This window comes from Pseudoliparis swirei, chromosome 3, assembly GCF_029220125.1.
Source record: "Pseudoliparis swirei isolate HS2019 ecotype Mariana Trench chromosome 3, NWPU_hadal_v1, whole genome shotgun sequence".
In the NCBI taxonomy this organism is placed as follows: Eukaryota; Metazoa; Chordata; class Actinopteri; order Perciformes; family Liparidae; genus Pseudoliparis; species Pseudoliparis swirei.
Genome location: NC_079390.1, coordinates 23,170,790 through 23,187,334, shown reverse-complemented (window position 1 = coordinate 23,187,334; position 16,545 = coordinate 23,170,790). Strand labels below are relative to the sequence as shown.

The 16,545-nt window shown below is 43.1% G+C and overlaps 2 protein-coding genes across 2 annotated transcripts; both read left to right on the top strand.

Moving 5' to 3' along the window:
* Positions 1-4,167: 4,167 nt before the first annotated feature.
* On the top strand, positions 4,168-6,623 carry LOC130211012 (zinc finger protein 79-like). The gene is made up of 2 exons (XM_056441599.1): positions 4,168-4,216; positions 4,383-6,623. The coding sequence occupies exons 1-2, from the start codon at positions 4,195-4,197 to the stop codon at positions 6,167-6,169; spliced, it is 1,809 nt and encodes a 602-aa protein (XP_056297574.1). The 5' UTR covers positions 4,168-4,194; the 3' UTR covers positions 6,170-6,623.
* A 6,321-nt stretch (positions 6,624-12,944) lies between these two features.
* LOC130191751 (zinc finger protein with KRAB and SCAN domains 7-like) lies at positions 12,945-15,290 on the top strand. The gene is made up of 2 exons (XM_056411442.1): positions 12,945-12,966; positions 13,177-15,290. Exons 1-2 carry the CDS (start codon positions 12,945-12,947, stop codon positions 14,817-14,819), a joined length of 1,665 nt encoding a protein of 554 aa, XP_056267417.1. The 3' UTR covers positions 14,820-15,290.
* Positions 15,291-16,545: the final 1,255 nt, after the last annotated feature.

The following is a 16,545-nucleotide window of genomic DNA, read 5'->3' as shown; positions in this document are numbered from 1 at the left end:
AAGAAGAAGAACGAAGCAAGCTGCCGTTAAACACAACAGAAGAAGAAGTAGAGCAGGACGGACCTCGCCGCGCAGCACGAGTCGCAGAGACTATTCGAGACTAACCCGTGTGTGTCCTCGACCCTCCATGTCCACCTGAACCTGTCCCAGTGGACGCGGCGTGGTTTGTTTCTTCCGGATCGTCTCCCGGTGTTTGGACCAGATGGACTCGAGGATACTTACCTCTCCTCCAGGAACGGCAAAAATGGTCAAGGTTGAAGAGAAACTTCCAGCATGGAGATGTGGTGCTAGTAGTTGACAGCTCGTCACCACGAAACACATGGATAATGGGAAGGATAATCCAAACCATACCGGACTCCAGTGGAACTGTACGCAGAGCGAAGCTGCAGACTCAAACCAGCTGGAGAGACCCGTCAACAAGCTGTGTTTACTGCAAGAAGCAACGTGAACACAAGAAGACCAGATGATGAAGACATGTTAAAAAAAAAAGACTGTTAAACAAGACTTAGATTAGCAGTGATTATGAAGATTTGTTTAGTTTGATACTTGACTCAGTTGTTGGCTCTTTGAATTTAAGTTATTTGGTAATAGTGTAATCTTTAAGCTTAACTATTAGGGGAAGAGCCACAAGTGTGTTTTTAGTATATTTAAGCCACAGAATTGTTTATAATTTAATATTTAGAATGATGCTCACGGTGGAGGAATTATAAGTTAAATTCAGTGAAAGATCTTTGTTAATGACTGACGCTCGGGCCAGGCTATTTAATGACGTCATGACAGCAACAGGTGTAAGAACAGAGCCGCATTAGACATGAGAGATATCGTTTTTTTACCGTAAGACCATGAGATCGTTTTGAACGTTTATTATTTTGTATACTTTGTCAGCGTTTTTTTGCTGTTTAAAATAAAATCGAAAGAAAAGGAAATGAATGGTCCCCTGTCATGCGCGTGAGAGGAAACTCACTGTGTCTGCAGCTCTTTAGCGGATTAAGAAAACAACGACGGAACGCCGCTACATATATATATATACAATGTGTCTTATATATATTATTTATATACAGTATATGTTGTGTGTATGTGTAATATGTATATTTAAATACAGGATATGTATGAATATATATATATATGATATGTTCTTATTTATTTTGTTGTTGTAGTTTTGTTTGTTTGTTATTTTATTAATTATTATTTAGTGATAAGGCAAGAAGTTATCGTCGTCCTGATCCACACTCCAGTCCAGTTGGTGGCGGTAATGTACCAGACAGTTGATTGCCAACCGCCAATAGACCGGAAAGACGAAGAAGAAGAACGATGCACGCTGCCGTTAAACACCACAGAAGAAGAAGTAGAGCAGGTCGGACCTCGCCGCCCAGCACGAGTCGCAGAGACTATTCCAGACTAACCCGTGTGTGTCCTCGACCCTCCATGTCCACCTGAACCTGTCCGAGTGGACGCGGCGTGGTTTGTTTCTTCCGGATCGTCTCCCGGTGTCCTCCGGAGCTCATGACGTCAGCGTGCTAGCCGCGAGGAGACGGACACGAGTTCAGGACTGACTGCGGCTGCGTGAGAGATATCTGGGCTGTTTGAAAGCACGAGGAGCAACTTTCTAGTTTGAAAGAGGAGCACGAGCGCCAACGGAAACTAATGGACGCTGTTTTCAACCCGGAAGTCCGGTTACAACGAGCAGGTTGGTGCTCTTTGTTTACCACTCTAACCTGATGGAACCAGTTCTGGAGGAAGTCTTTGCAGAACCCTGAAATATGTTATCTTGTTATAAAGTTCGTCTCCCACAGTTCAAAATACTTTTAATCTCTGTCAAAAACTCCCCTGTCCATCGGCTACTCGCTCGCTGTTGTGCTGACTCATGCTGCTAGCATAGCATGCTAACTCTCACGGACACGTGGTCCGTTGCGACTTTTCCCTCGGTGGTATTCCGCTGAGCTCCGGTAACTCTGGGTCATCTTGGGCCCGTAACCTGTTAGTAGATGTGTGGAATGTTCAGCGATCCTGGCTGTACACTGTTGAGTTATAATAGTTTATTTTTTATTTTGCACATGTCACACCTGCACATTTTCAGTGAAATTCACCGTTTTAAAATCAAAATAGGTCATCCACGTGAATCGTGTAGATCTGAAGAGTTTTAGTTTTTTGGGGGGTCAACTCTCCCGCTGCCGTTGAGATTGCAGTGAGATGCGGAGAAAATGTGGTGTGGTATCTTCGCAATAAAACATCTTTGATGGGACGTGACGAGTCTTGGCCAATCAGCGTTAAGATATCAATATCTGTCTGTAGGCGTATACTAATATTACTGCCATTTGTTAAGTGTTGAAAAAGTTGGTAAAAAGTGAACCATGCATATATTGTATTTATTACTATTATAGATAAATATACCAGAATCATATTTATGGTATATTGTTTTTATAATTTGTACGCCATCGTGAAATATTATATAATAAATATATATACATACATACACACATGACATCACCCGTGTCTGTTTTATTCTCTGCGATTCAGGTTCTTATAAAAGGTATTAAAGAGTGCCGGGTGCCTGCAAACTGCAACCATAAGTGTGTCCGCCGTCTTGTTCTGATTCAACAACAGCGGGACAGCGATGACGCGCGGAGCAACTCAAGAGCTTTTTGCCCTAGCATCCAACACCACTGTAAAGAATCTTGGCGTTATCTTTGATCGGGACTTGTCCTTTAACTCCCACGTAAAGCAAATCTCAAGGACTGCATTCTTTCATCTACGTAATATTTCAAAAATCAGGCACATCTTGTCTCAAAAAGATGCAGAAAAATTGGTTCACGTGTTCGTTACTTCGAGACTGGATTACTGCAACTCCTTATTATCAGGCTGCTCTAATAAGTCTCTTAGGTCCCTCCAGTTGATCCAGAATGCTGCAGCTCGTGTTCTCACTAAAACTAAAAAGAGATCACATCACTCCTGCACTAGCTGCTCTGCACTGGCTACCCATAAAATCAAGAATCACTTTTAAAATTCTTCTCTTAACCTACAAAGCCTTGATTGGTGATGCACCATCATATCTTAAGGAGCTTGTAGTACCATATTGCCCACTAGAGAGCTACGCTCACTAAATGCGGGGCTACTTGTAGTTCCTAGAGTCTTAAAAAGTAGAATGGGAGCCAGAGCCTTTCGTTATCAAGCTCCTCTTTTATGGAACCAGCTTCCACCTTCAGTCCGGGAGGCAGACACAGTCACCTCGTTTAAGAGTAGACTTAAGACCTTCCTCTTTGACAGAGCTTATAGTTAGGGCTGAATCAGGTTCACCTGGTCCAGCCCCTTGATATGCTGCTATAGGCTTATAGCTGCGGGGACGTTTAGGATGCACTGAGTACCTATCTCCTCTTTTTTCTCCTTAGGGATGAATTTTCATCTCTCAATCACACGTTACTAACTCTGCTTTCTCCCCGGAGTCCTTTTGACTTCACGTCTCATGGGGTCATCGGACCCTATGAGACGACATAGATCCTATCTGCCTGATGGATCGTCTGGGTCGTGGAATTCCTGCTCCTGACTACGCCACTGCCCTGTTGAGACTCCGCCCACTGTAGAGACTCCGCCCACTCCTCCTCCCCACCGCCATCTGCCTGATGGATCGTGGAGGTCTCCATCGTGGAATATGCCTACTATGAACTATTCATACACTCTGTCACATTCATTGAATCTATTTAAACTCTAAATCTGTCCTTCTGGACACATTACATCTATTGTTCTGTCCATCCTGGAGAGGGATCCTCCTCTGTTGCTCTCCTGAAGGTTTCTTCCCTTTTTTTTCACCCTGAAGGGTTATTTGGGAGTTTTTCCTGGTCCGATGTGAGGTTTTGGGGCAGGGATGTCTATGTGTACAGATTGTAAAGCACTCCGAGACAAATTTGTGAAATTGGGCTATACAAATAAACTGAATTGAATTGAAGAGCTGATTGGCCTGAATTGCGTAATTATCGCCTGAAAGTTGAAATATTTCAACTCGGGCCGAAAATCTAACCACACATCAGAGGTACATATAGTACTTTTTATGGTACTACATCTCAGAATTACAAGTACCTGTTACTGTACTTCACCTCAGAGATACATATTGTACTTTTTACTTTACTACATTCCAGTGGTCCATACTGTATTACACGTCGGAGTTGCGTGTACTTTTTACTGTCCGACACCAAGAGGTACATGGTGTACTTTTCAGATGACGGTTTGTCTTCTGCTTTCTTTTTCATGACTTATTCATTTCACTTCAGTTTATTTGTTCAGGTTCTCCCCTTTAAAACCCTGTCCTCACTCAGTGATAAACCTCTTGAATATTAGAGTTCAATATCAGATTCTTAAGATGTATAAATGTATTTTATTATTCTCCACAGACATTCAGCAGCCGTCTGTGATTGAAGAAGAGGTTCTCCCTGAGCGACAGGACTGCAGCTCCAGTCTGGACCAGGAGGACCCAGAGCCCCTACACATTAAAGAGGAACAAGAAGACCCAGAACCCCCACACATTAAAGAGGAACAGGAGGACCCAGAGCCCTCACACATTAAAGAGGAACAGGAGGACCCAGAGCCCTCACACATTAAAGAGGAACAGGAGGACCCAGAGCCCTCACACATTAAAGAAGAACCAGAGCCCCCACACATTAAAGAGGAACATGAGGACCCAGAGCCCCCACACATTAAAGAGGAACAGGTGGACCAGGAGCCCTCACACATTAAAGAGGAACAGGAGGACCCAGAGCCCTCACACATTAAAGAAGACCCAGAGCCCCCAAACATTAAAGAGGAACAGGAGGACCCAGTGCCCTCACACATTAAAGAAGACCCAGAGCCCCCACACATTAAAGAGGAACAGGAGGACCCAGAGCCCTCACACATTAAAGAAGACCCAGAGCCCCCACACATTAAAGAGGAACAGGAGGACCCAGAACCCCTACACATTAAAGAGGAACAGGAGGAACTCAGGATCAGCCACGAAGGAGAGCAGCTTCAAGAGCTGCAGGAGGCTGGTATCAAGTTCTCATTCACTCCTGTGAAGAGTCGAGATGATGAAGAGGAAGCTCAGTTCTCAAATTCCACAAAAACTGACTATAGAGGGGCAGACCATTTGAAAACAGAAGCAGATGGAGAGGAAGTCGGATCCAGATCAGATCCAGATAGTCCTTTACAACCAACTTCTGATGAGACTTCACAATCCTCTGAATGTGAGATGGATACTGACGATTGGCAGGAGAATCAGGCACCTCAGTCACATTTAAACCCTTTGCAAAACAATGAAGTACCTGTAAGTGACATCAACCGTAAAGCTGGAAAAGCATCAGTCAGCGCCTCTGAATATGCTGGAAGCTTTGGCCACAAGAGACTGCCGAAGAGACACTCTGAAGCCAAAACAGGGGAGAAACCATTTAGTTGTTCAGTTTGTGGTAAAACATTCAGACGTGCATACACTCTAAAACGACACACAACTGTCCACACAGGGGAGAAATTATTCAGTTGTTCAGTTTGTGGTAAAACATTCGGAGAAGCTCAAAGTCTGAAACGACACTCAACTGTCCACACAGGGGAGAAACCGTTCAGTTGTTCAGTTTGTGGTAAAACATTCAGAATAGCGAGCCAACTAAAAGGACACTTAACTGTCCACACAGGGAAGAAACCGTTCAGTTGTTCAGTTTGTGGTAAAACATTCAGACTAGCAAGACAAGTAAAAGCACACTCAACTGTCCACACAGGGGAGAAAGGGTTCAGTTGTTCAGTTTGTGGTAAAACATTCAGACAACCGCAAGCTCTGAAAAGACACTCAATTGTCCACACAGGGGAGAAAGGGTTCAGTTGTTCAGTTTGTGGTAAAACATTCAGACAACCGCAAGCTCTGAAAAGACACTCAACTGTCCACACAGGGGAAAAACTATTCAGTTGTTCAGTTTGTGGTAAAACATTCAGGGTAGCGAGACAACTAAAAGTACACTCAACTGTCCACACAGGAGAGAAACCGTTCAATTGTTCAGTTTGTGGTAAAACATTCAGAATAGCGAGCTGTCTAAAAGAACACTCAACTGTCCACACAGGGGAGAAACCGTTCAGTTGTTCAGTTTGTGGTCAAACATTCGGACAAGCAAGAAGTCTGAAAAGACACTCAACTGTCCACACAAGAAAAACTAAATAGTCGTTCAGTTTTCTATAAAAGATTCTCTCTTCTCTGATTTAAAAAAATCACAATTGTATTGATGAGATCATCATAAATAAATGAGATGTGGTTAAATACTTAAAAACTGGAATGGTTGATACAAACTCCACAATACGTTTTTTAGCTAAACTGAAGCTGCACATCAATTTAAATTCTTTGGCCTCTCATGATGCCTCCTGCCTGGTGGGCCGGCCTCCTGGCTCCGTGGCCCTGTTGATGCCCCTCCCTCTCCTCTCTACCTCCTTCTGTTTTCAAGGATTGGGGAGTTTTGGATCGTGGTCCATGCCTAGTACGAACTATTCATACATTCTGTCTTATTCATTGAATGTGTTTATGTAACGCTGATGTTTGGCCAAAGGTCAAGGATGTTGTATTTTTACAGATTTCAAAGCCCTCTGAGGCAAAAAAGGGATTTTGGGCTATAAAAAAATAAACTGAATTGTATCGAACCTTTTTGTTGATAATTTGACACTCCTGGCTCTCTCTGCCACCCTATCGTTCTTATAATTGTGCTTTCGAGTTGCTAACGGGTACCACTTCTCCCTCGAGTCGCTTTTAATTCCTAAAAAACTAACTATTTTCCTGCTTCACTTTTCAAAGTCAAACTTTGCAGAGGGACTATTCACATACTGTCCTATTATCTTTGTCAGTTTAAACTTTTCCTGTGCATCCTTCCAATAGATAATCATCCTGAAAGTGCTTCTTTTTTTCTAGGCAAACCTAAAACTTCTATTTTTGCTGTGTTTCATCTTTATTTACTCTTAACCAGTAACATATGAACTAGTATGTATACATCTGAACAAAAGCTCACATGTGTTGCCTTTTATTATAACCAACATAATTCAAATAGCCTTTGTGGTTGCAGAGATAGACCCTTTTTAGTTTGGGTTTGTTATTTCGACAAAAACCAAAGAATATGCACATTTTCAAAAAAACAATGCTTATCGTTCAGGCTGAATCAGGTTCACCTGGTCCTGCCCCATGATATGCTGCTATAGGCTTCTGGGGGATGTTTTAGGATACACTGAACTCCTCTCACACAGACACACATACACACACACCACTCTGCAGACTGACCCTTGACCTCTTTATTATCTCTAATATATAACCTTACTGCTTTATATTCAACATAGTATATCTACCTAAATATAATACATTGAGGTCATCGGGTGAAATCCCTTGTACCATCCTTAAAACCAGTCTTTAAATTAATTTGTCATACTTTCAATCAACTTCAAAGTGTGGATAATTTTTAAATTCAAAGAAGGGCATTTGAATATGAATACCCTCAAGTTTGGACCCGATAGCTGCAAGTTAAGGGGGCCCAAGAACAGGTCCAAAGGGTCAAATTGGGCCTTATTCTCTTGTATTTGCTTATTGTGACTACAACCCCGGGGGGAAAGCTACGCTCTGACATGTTTACCCAATTTGACCCTTTGGACCTGTATGTGGGGCCCCTTAACCGGCGGTCAGCGCTCAGTGTGGCCGCCTAGAACAACCTGATCTCGGCAGGACTTTTTAAAATGCTCCGCTGACTCTGATGTCTTCGTAGCGGTTAAACATGAGATATAATCGGGTTTTGGAGGATCTAACGAGCACAAATGGTTTATTATTTATTAACATATAAAGTGAAATCAGTTTGACTGACGGTTAAGATTCATAACTTAATATTGTGGCGACCTTGGGTGAGGAAACCTACGAGACGTTGTATAGTTATTACCGTTTATTCGGGGACAAGTACCACGCTACTGTGGGCGGAGCCTACGCCAAACAACCGTGAACACCGTTAAACATTCTACTCCGTAAGCTCCCGGTCAGAGACTTGCTTGACACACGAGTAACTCACAACAACAACATCCCACTTCTCTCCCATAGGTCGCTCCGATGAGTGACAGCTTCTACAGCTACACAGAGGTCATGAGACCTTCACTGACCTCCTGAACTCAGTAAATGCCATAACTACTCTTATCTAGAACACTTCTTCCTATAACCACAATAACACTTATAACAGGTTAAGGGTACATGTCCCAGCATGCCAACTTCAACAACATGTGCAAGGCATAAATAGTAGAGCATAACATACCAGGTGCATCACAGTCCTGTGACCAATCATGCTTTAGACAGAGGGTCGGACCACCCCAGCTCATTTGCATATAAGGACACATAAATGTCACGCATGAATAAATGAAGAAATACGTGTGGACAATAAATGAACAAATGTATAAATAGATTTATTTAATGATGTCCTGTTTAGGTATACCTTATATTTATCTGTCACATATTGCCAGATACATTACATTACATGTCATTTAGCAGACGCTTTTATCCAAAGCGACTTACAATAAGTGCATTTCAACCCAGAGCACAAACCAAGAACGACAAAAATACAGGAAGTAACATTTCCTCAGCTCAGTCGAACTACAAAAGCACCACAATAAGTGCTATCCCAGTGCCACTGAAGTGTAAATCTGTGTTTTAATCCAGATACAGTCGGAAAAGATGTGTTTTTAGTTTCAGGCGGAAGATGTAGAGACTTTCTGCTGTCCTGATGTCAGTGGGGAGCTCGTTCCACCACTGAGGAGCCAGGACAGCAAACAGTCTGGATTTCGAGTGGTTAGCTCGAGGTGCAGGAGTCACAAGTCGGTTGGCTGTTGCCGAGCGGAGCGAACGTGCCGGGGTGTACGGTGTGACCATATCCCGGATGTAGACGGGGCCCGATCCGTTCAGAGCACGGTACGCCAGACCCAATGCTTTGAAGCGGATGCGGGCAGCCACCGGTAACCAGTGGAGAGATCGAAGGAGCGGATGGTGTGGGTGAATAGTCGCTCAGTCTTGTCCAGTGTTGGGCAAGTTACTGAAAATTAGTAATTAGTTACAGTTACTCGTTACTTCTTTTTAAAGTAATTTAATTACTTTACTAGTTACTGTATATCAAAAGTAATTAGTTACGAGGGAAAGTAACTTGTAAGTTACTTTTATGTCTGCTTTTTTAATGTAATGAACAGTACTGAACAGTCAAACACAATACACATATTTTTTAGACCTATTTATTGCAATCAACAGGGCAACAGGCCTTCAAATCAAGCAGTCGTACAAAAGTCCCTTTTAATACTTAACTTAATACAAAATAACTGTCTCAGTCATTTAACAGTGTTTTTTTTACCACATTAGGCCCAATGAAATAAAAGTGATTGGCCTACAGTATTAACACTAATTAAAAGAGAAAACAAAGGTGCCTTGAGGTGCTGCATATAATTGAGGGGGGGGGGGGGTGCTAGTGAGAGTGTGCTCATCTGTGTGCGCGGATGTGTCGGCGTGTACGTGCTGATCTGGAGTCAGTTTGGTAGGATGTGGGTATAAATAAATTATTTCATTTAAAATATGGATTTTTATTTCAAGATATTCATGTAATTTGCATGCAAAATAGGTCTACCCGAACCAGCGGACAAAAAAATTCAACCCGCGGCAACGCTTCAAAAGTAGCCCAATTCCGCGGACCTGGCAACACTGGAAGTGGCTGTCAATCACAGTGTGGCACCGTGCATGCTGGTCGAGGGGGCGTGCCTGTGATTGGCGGAGTAGAGGGGAGGCGGGGTTAACCTGCCGGAAAACGGGAGTTAAGGGTGGTTGACGGGAACCGTTGTTGTTGACGTTCGAGCTGCTGAGCCGAGAGGAGCACGCTGTCTGTGTTGGTGGATGCCCAATAAAGTGAGGAGTAATAACGTCGTCCCGTCTCCGTGTCATCAGTGCCATAACGTCCGAGACGTTACAATATCATTGCGCCACCAAGGTCCTGCAATGTCAGATCAGAAGCAGCTAAAGTAGGCCTAGCTTGTCTTCTTGTCTGCAAGTGTTCATTTTTCACAAAAGAGAGTAACGCGAGTAACAAACTCATTTAAATCTCAGTAATTGTAACTGCGTTAGTTGATTTAAAAAAATACTTTGTTATATGCTCGTTACCGCTAAAAGTAGTGGAATTACAGTAACTTAGTAACGCGTTACTCCCAACACTGGTCTTGTCAGGGTTAATTTTCAGGTGGTGAGCAGACATCCACTGAGAGATGTCGGTCAGACAGGCAGAGATTCGCGCCGCCACCTGTGTTTCGGCCGGTGGAAACGAGAAGATCAGATGGGTGTCATCGGCATAGCTATGGTAGGAGAAGCCATGCGAACGAATGACAGAGCCGAGAGAATTTGTGTACAGAGAGAAGAGGAGGGGACCCAGGACGGAGCCTTGAGGAACCCCAGTAGTGAGAGGACAAGGATCAGACACAGATCCTCTCCAAGTTACCCGGTAAGTGCGGTCGTTAAGGTAGGAAGAGAAAAGAGCGAGTGCAGTGCCTGAGATCCCCAGGTCCTGAAGAGAAGAGATAAGGATCTGGTGGTTCACGGTGTCAAATGCTGCAGAAAGGTCTCGAAGGATAAGGACAGAGGAGAGAGAGGCTGCTCTAGCAGTGTGAAGCTGCTCAGAGACAGCAAGGAGGGCAGTCTCTGTTGAGTGGCCGGCCTTGAATCCAGACTGGTGAGGGTCAAGAAGGCTGTTACTGTGGAGATAGGAGGACACTTGGTTAAAGATAGCTCGCTCCAGAGTTTTGGAGAGAAAAGGAAGAAAGATACAACGGGTACAGTATGTCCAGGTCCATACAGACGCATTCAAGAATCTAGGGGAAACGGTATACGAGCCGTTATAGTGCCAGAATTTAACATAAAAATAGGGGAAATTATTAAAAAGGGAGTCAGAGGATAAAAGACCACTGAGGGCCATCATCTGTTGGGACTCCAGTTCCTCATGAGACAGCACACAGAACAGTCATCCAGACCGTAGACCGGACCTCCTCATTGAAATACAACAAACACGATACAGAATTCAAATGATGTGGATGCACGTGGTGTTTTTACGGGTTATATTTATATACAGTATATGTTGTGTGTATGTGTGTGTAATATGTATATTTATATACAGTATATGTATAAATATATATATATATATGATATGTTCTTATTTATTTTGTTGTTGGAGTTTTGTTTGTTTTTGTTATTTTATTAATTATTATTTAGTGATAAGGCAAGAAGTTAAAGTCGTCCTGATCCATACTCCAGTCCAGTTGGTGGCGGTAATGTACCAGACAGTTGATTGCCAACCGCCAATAGACTGGAAAGACGAAGAAGAAGAAGAACGATGCACGCTGCCGTTAAACACCACAGAAGAAGAAGTAGAGCAGGTCGGACCTCGCCGCGCAGCACGAGTCGCAGAGACTATTCCAGACTAACCCGTGTGTGTCCTCGACCCTCCATGTCCACCTGAACCTGTCCGAGTGGACGCGGCGTGGTTTGTTTCTTCCGGATCGTCTCCCGGTGTCCTCCGGAGCTCATGACGTCAGCGTGCTAGCCGCGAGGAGACGGACACGAGTTCAGGACTGACTGCGGCTGCGTGAGAGATATCTGGGCTGTTTGAAAGCACGAGAGCACGAGGAGCAACTTTTAGTTTGAAAGAGGAGCACGAGCGCCAACGGAAACTAATGGATGCTGTTTTCAACCCGGAAGTCCGGTTACAACGAGCAGGTTGGTGTTCTTTGTTTACCACTTTAACCTGATGGAACCAGTTCTGGAGGAAGTCTTTGTAGAACCCTGAAATATTTTATCTTGTTATAAAGTTCGTCTCCCACAGTTCAAAATACTTTTAATCTCCGTCAAAAACTAGCCGTCATCACCAGCTACTCGCTCGTTGTTGCGCTGACTCATGCTGCTAGCATAGTATGCTAACTCTCACCGGACACGTGGTCCGTTGAGACTTTTCCCTCGGTGGTTTTCAGCTGAGCTCCGGTAACTCTGGGTCATCTTGGGCCCGTAGCCTGTTAGTAGAAGATGTGTGGCATGTACAGCGATCCTGGCTGTATACTGTTAAGTTATAATAGTTTATTTTTGTTTTGCACATGTCACACCTGCACATTTTCAGTGAAACTCGCCGTTTTAAAATCAAAATGGGTCATCCACGTGAATCGTGTAGATCTGAAGAGTTTTAGTTTTTTGGGGGGTCAACTCTCCCGCTGCCGTTGAGATTGCAGTGAGATGCGAGAAAATGTGGGGTGGAGATTTTCGCAATAAAACATCTTTGATGGGACGTGTCGTCTTGGCCAATCAGCGTTAAGATATCAATATCTGTCTGTAGGTGTATACTAATATTACTGCCATTTGTTAAGTGTTGAAAAAGTTGGTAAAAAGTGAACCATGCATGTATTGTATTTATTACTATTATAGATAAATATACCAGTATCATCTTTTTGGTATATTGTTTTTATAATTTATACGCCCTCGTGAAACATTATATAATATATATATATACATACATACACACATGACATCACCCGTGTCTGTTTTATTCTCTGCGATTCAGGTTCTTATAAAAGGTATTAAAGAGCGCCGGGTCCCCGCAAACTGCAACGATAAGTGTGTCCGCCGTCTTGTTCTGATTCAACAACAGCGGGACAGCGATGACGCGCGGAGCAACTCAAGAGCTGATTGGCCCGAATTGCGTAATTATCGCCTGAAAGTTGAAGTATTTCAACTCGGAGCGAAAATCGTACCACACATCAGAGGTACAGATGGTACTACATCTCAGAATTACAAGTACCTGTTACTGTACTTCACCTCAGAGATACATATTGTACTTTTTACTTTACTACATTCCAGTGGTCCATACTGTATTACACGTCGGAGTTGCGTGTACTTTATACTGTCCGACACCAAGAGGTACATGGTGTACTTTTCAGATGACGGTTTGTCTTCCGCTTTCTTTTTCATGACTTATTCATTTCACTTCAGTTTATTTGTTCAGGTTTTCCCCTTTAAAACCCTGTCCTCACTCAGTGATAAACCTTTTGAATATTAGAGTTCAATATCAGATTCTTATGATGTATAAATGTATTTTATTATTCTCCACAGACATTCAGCAGCCGTCTGTGATTGAAGAAGAGGTTCTCCCTGAGCGACGACTGCAGCTCCAGTCTGGACCAGGAGGACCCAGAGCCCCCCCACTAAAGAGGAACAGGAAGAACCAGAGCCCCCACACATTAAAGAAGAACAGGAGGACCCGGAGCCCCCACACATTAAAGAGGAACAAGAAGACCCAGAGCCCCCACACATTAAAGAGGAACAAGAAGACCCAGAGCCCCCACACATTAAAGAGGAACAGGAGGACCCGGAGCCCCCACACATTAAAGAGGAACAAGAAGACCCAGAGCCCCCACACATTAAAGAGGAACAAGAAGACCCAGAGCCCTCACACATTAAAGAGGAACAAGAAGACCCAGAGCACCCCCACATTAAAGAGGAACAGGAGGACCCAGAGCCCTCAAACATTAAAGAGGAACAGGAGGACCCGGTGCCCCCACACATTAAAGAGGAACAGGAGGACCAGGAGGAACTCAGGATCAGCCAGGAAGGAGAGCAGCTTCAAGAGCTGGAGGAGGCTGGTATCAAGTTCTCTTTTGCGCCTGTGAAGAGTCAAGTTAATGAAGAGGAAGCTCAGTTCTCAAAGTCCCCAAAAAAACATAAAACTCACAATAGAGAAGCAGAACATTTGAAAACAGAAGTGGATGGAGAGGGAAACGGATCCAGATCAGATCCAGATAGTCCTTTACAACCAACTTCTGATGAGACTTCACAATCCTCTGAATGTGAGACTGATAACAGTGACGATTGGCAGGAGACTTTACGATCAACTTCTGATGAGACTTCACAATCTTCTGAATGTGAGACTGACGATACTGATGATTGGCAGGAGAATCAGGAACCTCAGTCACATTTAAACCCTTTGCAAAACAATGAAGTACCTGTAAGTGACATCAACCGTAAAGCTGGAAAAGCATCAATCAGCGCCTCTGAATATGCTGGAAGCTTTGGCCACAAGAGACTGCCGAAGGGACATTCTGGAGCTGAAACAGGAGTGAAACCATTCAGTTGTTCAGTTTGTGGTAAAACATTCAGACTTGCATATACTCTAAAACGACACACAACTGTCCACACAGGGGAGAAATTATTCAGTTGTTCAGTTTGTGGTAAAACATTTGGAGAAGCTCAAAGTCTGAAACGACACTCAACTGTCCACACAGGGGGGAAAGGGTTCAATTGTTCTGTTTGTGGTAAAATATTCAGACAAGCGCAAAGTCTGAAAAGACACTCAACTGTCCACACAGGGGAGAAAGGGTTCAGCTGTTCAGTTTGTGGTAAAACATTCGCACGAGTGAGCTGTCTAAAAGGACACTCAACTGTCCACACAGGGGAAAAACTATTCAGTTGTTCAGTTTGTGGTAAAACATTCAGGTTAGCGAGACACCTAAAAGTACACTCAACTGTCCACACAGGAGAGAAACCGTTCAATTGTTCAGTTTGTGGTAAAACATTCAGAAAAGCGAGCTGTCTAAAAGAACACTCAACTGTCCACACAGGGGAGAAACCGTTCAATTGTTCAGTTTGTGGTCAAACATTCAGACTAGCGAGAAGTCTGAAAAGACACTCAACTGCCCACACAGGGGAGAAACTGTTCAATTGTTCAGTTTGTGGTCAAACATTCGGACAAGCAAGAAGTCTGAAAAGACACTCAACTGCCCACACAATAAAAACTAAATAGTCGTTCAGTTTTCTATAAAAGATTCTCTCTTCTCTTTGATTTAAAAAAAAATCACAATTGTATTGAGATCATCATAAATAAATGAGATGTGGTTAAATACTTAAAAACTGGAATGGTTGATACAAACTCCACGATAAGTTTATTCAGCTAAACTGAAACTGCACATCAATTTAAATTCTTTGGCCTCTCGTGATGCCTCCTGCCTGGTGGGCCGGCCTCCTGGCTCCGTGGCCCTGTTGATGCCCCCTCCCTCTCGACCTCCTTCTGTTTTCAAGGATTGGGGAGTTTTGGATTGTGGTCCATGCCTGGTACGAACTATTCATACATTCTGTCTTATTCATTGAATGTGTTTATGTAACTCTGTAACGCTGATGTTTGGCCAAAGGTCAAGGATGTTGTATTTTTACAGATTTCAAAGCCCTCTGAGGCAAATAAGGGATTTTGGGCTATAAAAAAAATAAACTGAATTGTATTAAACCTTTTTGTTGATAATTTGACACTCCTGGCTCTCTGCCACCCTATCGTTCTTATAATTGTGCTATCGAGTTGCTAACGGGTACCACTTCTCCCTCGAGTCGCTTTTAATTATTAAAAAACTAACTATTTCCCTGCTTCACTTTTCAAAGTCAAACTGCAGAGAGACTATTCACATACTGTCCTATTATCTTTGTCAGTTTAAACTTTTGCTGTTTATCCTTCCAATAGATAATCATCCTGAAAGTGCTTCTTTTTTTCTTGGCAAACCTAAAACTTCTATTTTTGCTGTGTTTCATCTTTATTTACTCTTAATCAGTAACATATAAACTAGTATGTATACATCTGAACAAAAGCTCACATGTGTTGCCTTTTATTATAACCAACATAATTCAAATAGCCTTTGTGGTTGCAGAGATAGACCCTTTTTAGTTTGGGTTTGTTATTTTGACAAAAACCAAAGAATATGCACATTTTCAAAAAAACAATGCTTATCATTCGTGCTGAATCAGGTTCACCTGGTCCTGCCCCATGATATGCTGCTATAGGCTTCTGGGGGATGTTTTAGGATACACTGAACTCCTCTCACACAGACACACATACACACACACCATTCTGCAGACTGACCCTTGACCTCTTTATTATCTCTAATATATAACCTTACTGCTTTATATTCAACATAGTATATCTACCTAAATATAATACATTGAGGTCATCGGGTGAAATCCCTTGTACCATCCTTAAAACCAGTCTTTAAGTTAATTTTGGGCCTTATTCTCTTGTATTTGCATATTGTGACTACAGCCCGGGGGGAAAAGCTACGCTCTGACATGTTTACCCAATTTGACCCTTTGGACCTGTATGTGGGGCCCCTTAACCGGCGGTCAGTGCTGAGTGTGGCCGCCGAGAACAACCTGATCTCGGCAGGACTTTTTAAAATGCTCCGCTGACTCTGATGTCTTCGTAGCGGTTAGACATGAGATATAATCGGGTTTTGGAGGATCTAACGAGCACAAATGGTTTATTATTTATTAACATATAAAGTTAAATCAGTTTGACTGAGGTTTAAGATTCATAACTTAATATTGTGGCGACCTTGGGTGAGGAAAACTACGAGACGTTGTATAGTTGTTACCGTTTATTCGGAAACAAGTACCACGCTACTGTGGGCGGAGCCTACGCCAAACAACCGTGAACACCGTTAAACATTCTACTCCGTAAGCTCCCGGTCAGAGACTCGCTTCACACACGA